Source organism: Camelina sativa, chromosome 15 (assembly GCF_000633955.1).
Source record: "Camelina sativa cultivar DH55 chromosome 15, Cs, whole genome shotgun sequence".
Classification (NCBI taxonomy): domain Eukaryota; kingdom Viridiplantae; phylum Streptophyta; class Magnoliopsida; order Brassicales; family Brassicaceae; genus Camelina; species Camelina sativa.
In genome coordinates this window covers 12,755,801-12,760,889 of record NC_025699.1, presented here as the reverse complement: position 1 = coordinate 12,760,889, position 5,089 = coordinate 12,755,801, and the positions used below count along the sequence as shown (strand labels likewise).

Sequence of the window (5,089 nt, the reverse complement as noted above, 5' to 3'; positions counted from 1 at the left end):
CAGATAATAATGGAGAAAGCGGGCGAAATCTCCGCCGCCTCATCCTTCCATTTCGCTTTAGATACGACTTAGAAACGGTGGTCCGATCAGTCCCACAGCGGCAAGCTTGGCGGTGAATGAAAAGAAAAAACATAAAACGCTTTCTTTCGGGTTCGCTTCTTTTATATCTATATACAAATACGTTTTGGATAGAATCTAGAAGTCGATGATTGGTTCTCCGATAGTGAGGTTGCGCTCCACTGTCCACGGTAAATCAAAGAGCTTCGCCGTCACAAACTTAAAGATCTTATTCACGTTTATGTTATAAGAAGCACTCGAGAAGAAGAGCGTCGCGTTTAGCGCCTTCGCGTATGTTCTCGCCTGTTATACAGAAACATTCACAATCTAATGAGTACTTTATTTGACTCCTTTGCATTTATTTGTTACTAGAATCTCTGATTTATATGAGTTCCAAAACGTTACCTGGCTAGCAATTGTCCATTGTAGATCAATAGGAAGCTGAATAAACTCATCAAACTTGGTTCCTACCATAACTGGAATCGCCGTCTGCATAAAACGTATCAAACATTTGAATCTTACACAAAACACTAAAACAGAACAGTTTGACTCTTTTCTATGCATAAGACCAAAATCCAAAATACACGTCAAATTTTTTTGTCTAAGCCAAAAATATACGTCACCGTCGCTATCAATCAAACACCAAATTCCATACAGCAAGACTTTTATACAATGAGACCAAATTTGGGAATAGGATAGTGAAATGTTTTTTAAATATATATATATATATACCTGATTAGACTTCCTAGCTTGTTGATACCAGCTAATCACACTATTAAGCGTGCAACGGCTGGTTAGATCAAACATAAAGAGAATCGCTACAGAGTCCTTGCAAGCCACTGGGATCTGATCCCTTGATCTCTCAGCCCCTGTGTAACACGAAGTTAATTTAATCTTAATTTCTCTGAATATTCTCTGCTAAATAAATGTGGGTTAACAATAATAACAAATAATGTTAATTACCTTCTAATTCCCAAATACTATATGAAATGCGAGCCTCTCCCATGTATAACGTCTTGTCCGTACAATTGATCCCTTGCTCCAATTCTCTCATTTCTACTACTTCTTTCTCTTCACCAACATATTTCGCCTTAAAAAATTAACAAAATAATTAATTACACAATTTATAGATTATGATTATGGTTTTGATTTATGAGTTAATAATAATGAAAAAACTAACCAGGAAGCTAGTTTTTCCAATTTCTGGATCTCCTAAGAGACTAATCTTTAAAGAAACAAGATCAGAATCCGATCTCCGATGACCGTTATCGTGTTGCTCGTACACCACGGAAGAACGACGAACAAGCTCACCGCCACCACCACCACCACCACCACTACCGACGACGACGACATCCACGGCGGGGATCTGAGGAGGAGAAGGAGAAAGAGACGGACGAGAAACATTCGGAGATGGAAGAGCGCGAGAAAGCAACAAGTATCTCCTAGATTTACCAGGAGTACAAGCGACGATCCTACTCCATAACAAACGAGTGAATCGTCGGAGAATCAATATCCGACGATTCACTCTGTTCCTTAGATTGTTAATCCGAACGATCTTAAGACAAGATTGAGCCATATTGAAAACGAATAAAGAGAATCAAGAAGAAGAATCAAGAAGAAGGAGAAGAAGGAAGAAGCAGCTTCAAGAAGAAGAAGAGATGGCCAAAGAGAAGCTGCTTGGTTCCATATTGGCCATATGGGAGAAAAAGGAAAGGAGAAAGAGAGAGAGAGAGATGTCAATACATAATGCCCTTCCGAACCCGAAGCTTTAGCTTTTCTGTGTTTCTTCCTTTTTTTCGGAAGAGACGACAACACTTGTTATAATAACCTTTCTTTAATAATAATAATTAAAAATTTAATTTTACTATTTTTGTTTCAATTTATTTGTGTTTTTGAAAATTTGGGCGCAACGAACTTTTCTGGTGAGGAGATGTGATGACCACACACATAAGGAGAATTTTTTTTTGAATTTTGGGGTTTAAAAAATTGACCTGTGAAAATTCGTACTCGAAAAAGACGTATCAATCAGATTATATGTTACTACGTGCTTGCATTGTATGCATTAAGCAGAAGAGTTTCTAAATTTTTTTAGTTGACGAATTCAATTCTACCTTTTTCATATATGTTTGTTTTTTAGTATTGTAAATAAGTCGAATTCTATAAAATTATGTCGAATATATATGTACATGTTCATATATATATATATATATGTGAAAGTCTTCTTTTAATTTTCTTAGTGTTATACTATTAGTCACAACATTTGTAGTTGTCTCCTAAAATTCAGATCTATTGTTATTGGTATAGTACAACAACAAAAAAGTCAAGAATATATTAGTGTGATATATTTCTGGAGATTAATGATAAATGATAAGAATATAACAAAGTTCAACAAAATCATTGAAATATATAGTCTAAAATTTCAATGATTTAAAGATGTTTGAGTAAATATGATTTATAAAAAAATATGGGTTGATGTAATGAGTTGATTTCAGATTTGGCAAGAAAGCATACAATGATGATGTGTGTTTTCATGTACCCACCACATGTGAGTCATGTTTTCGGATGATTGCACCAATTTTGGGTTTCTTCCTATTATTTCGATATATTGAAAAACACAAGTTGAAGTGATATTGCAAACAAGGTTTCAATATTTCTCTCGACATAATCAAATATTGTAACGATAAACATATCATATGATATATGGGGAATCAAAATGCTGTTGATTTAATTGGGTTTTAAAAATTGTTGGTTCAAATGATGGTACTTTGATTTAATTATTGAGACCCACGTGAATTTAAAACCCANAATATAACAAAGTTCAACAAAATCATTGAAATATATAGTCTAAAATTTCAATGATTTAAAGATGTTTGAGTAAATATGATTTATAAAAAAATATGGGTTGATGTAATGAGTTGATTTCAGATTTGGCAAGAAAGCATACAATGATGATGTGTGTTTTCATGTACCCACCACATGTGAGTCATGTTTTCGGATGATTGCACCAATTTTGGGTTTCTTCCTATTATTTCGATATATTGAAAAACACAAGTTGAAGTGATATTGCAAACAAGGTTTCAATATTTCTCTCGACATAATCAAATATTGTAACAATAAACATATCATATGATATACGGGGAATCAAAATGCTGTTGATTTAATTGGGTTTTAAAAATTGTTGGTTCAAATGATGGTACTTTGATTTAATTATTGAGACCCACGTGAATTTAAAACCCATGTTATAAAGAAATAGGTCTAATAAAGACATGTCTCCGACCACTCTTTCTATAAATTAAAACCAAAATGCACTATCCTGTAAGGGCTGCTAACTTTTTGGTTTTTGAATGGTTTAACATTATAAGGTCGAGAGATTACATATGAACTTTCCAAATCAAATAACTACATCACCATCAATGCCAACGTTTGAAAGGAATTCAAGTTAGTATTAAAAGATTAAGGCATTTTTGCATTTACACTATTACAAAAACTCCAATATATGCGACTATTTTAGATATAGAAAATTGTTTTTTTTGATATTTGTATATATGCGACTATTTTAGATATACAAAATAATAAAGGATTACATGTTTGTATTATTTTAAAATTTATTTCATAAACGATTGCCTAATTGTGTCTGAGTCAACAAAATAATAAATAAGGTTTAAATGTGTTGAGAAAAAAAAGAAACACAGATGTAACGTGGCGGCCATTATTTGCTTGTCTCAGTATTTCCTACTATTTATATCCATTTTTGGTTGTATGGTTCAATGAGAATTGTGAAAAGAAAAAGTAACCCAAGAAAAAGAAGAATATAGTTTTTTTTTTTATTGTGCAATTCTTCCTCTAATTTTATTGAACACTAAAAGACATATCGTCTTAAAGCTTATAAGGATATATATTTCTATTTTTTGGGTTGATGTATTCTTATACTTGAAAAAAGTTATCAAAAATAAAGTTCTTAATATCGTTTTAATTATTTTTATTAAACACGATGAATATGGTTTCTTCATTGCTTAAATTTTGCTAACATCTGTCAGAACTAAAGCAAAAAACAGAGCAAGATAATACAAAATTACATATAATTATATTGTTAGAACCGTTATGTCAAATCAAATATCGAGTTTTAGACTCCAAGTTTACTATTAAACACGAAGCGTTCGCCCTAGCCGCTCTCTCTGGCACGAAACCCTAGACTTCAAATCTCGACGGCGTCAAATCAGATTGACGTCGCCGGGAAACTGCTCCAGTATCCTCGTGGTCTCCTCTTCTACCTAAGCCCACTTTTTGTCTGTTACGATGGTGAACGCTCCGGAGGTCCACCAAGTCTTCGCTCAATAAATCCGGCCATGCTTCAGCTTCATCCCATCCATCTCCCTTTGTCTCTTCCGGTGGTTTCTCCCAGTGAGGTGATTCTCACGAGTTACCAGCCCCCAAACGCAAAATCTGAGACTTCAATTCGCCTTCCTCACCTTGTCTTCCGTCTTTGCCTCAAGCGCCCCTTGAAGTCAATTGTATCATCTCTCTGCTCCTCGGATCTAGATCCCCTCGCCAAACCGGTTGTTTGGTCGCAGTTGGACATGAGCTCTGTGTTGACGACGGTGCTGTACAGGACCTCAACAAGCCCCCAAAACCCAATCTTTGTACTTCACAATTCCAGGTCTGTTCCAAGTATCCTTTTGCTTTCCCGTAGCATACCTTTGGATCGATCTATTGCTTCAATTTTCCGAAGACTGCAATTCGAACTTAGACACCCATCTCTGCTCTGTTGTTGCAAAGCTTACTTGAGAACCCTGCCTTTAGAATCGCTTAGGGTCCCTACCTTTGTACACCATAGATTGATGAGGACCGGCATTATGACCTCTTCTCTGTTGAGAGAAGGTTACCGGTTCCTCTCATATCTATTCTATATGTCTCAGCTGTGCTCCCGATTATCCCATTTGCTACCCTGTACTAGTTGCTCTGAGACCGGAAGCCTCCAGAAGCTCGGCATTATGGTCTTCTCTCCAAGGAGAGGAGATTATGAAGCCTTCCT

The 5,089-nt window shown here is 35.3% G+C and overlaps 1 protein-coding gene across 1 annotated transcript; it reads right to left on the bottom strand.

The window, feature by feature from the left end:
- LOC104746604 (septum-promoting GTP-binding protein 1-like) lies at nucleotides 5-1,861 on the bottom strand. Its single transcript, XM_010468125.2, has 5 exons — nucleotides 1,238-1,861; nucleotides 1,021-1,147; nucleotides 790-926; nucleotides 463-546; nucleotides 5-360 (listed from the first exon to the last, which is right to left on the bottom strand). Exons 1-5 carry the CDS (start codon nucleotides 1,631-1,633, stop codon nucleotides 196-198), a joined length of 909 nt encoding a protein of 302 aa, XP_010466427.1. The 5' UTR covers nucleotides 1,634-1,861; the 3' UTR covers nucleotides 5-195.

Coding starts and splice junctions, on each gene's coding strand:
- LOC104746604 (XM_010468125.2), bottom strand. CDS start 1,633: ATGGCTCAATCTTGTCTTAAGATCGTTCGGATTAACAATCTAAGGAAC. Junction 1,148..1,237: donor TTGGAAAAACTAGCTTCCTG/GTTAGTTTTTTC, acceptor TAATTTTTTAAG/GCGAAATATGTTGGTGAAGA. Junction 547..789: donor AAGCTAGGAAGTCTAATCAG/GTATATATATAT, acceptor CGTTTTATGCAG/ACGGCGATTCCAGTTATGGT.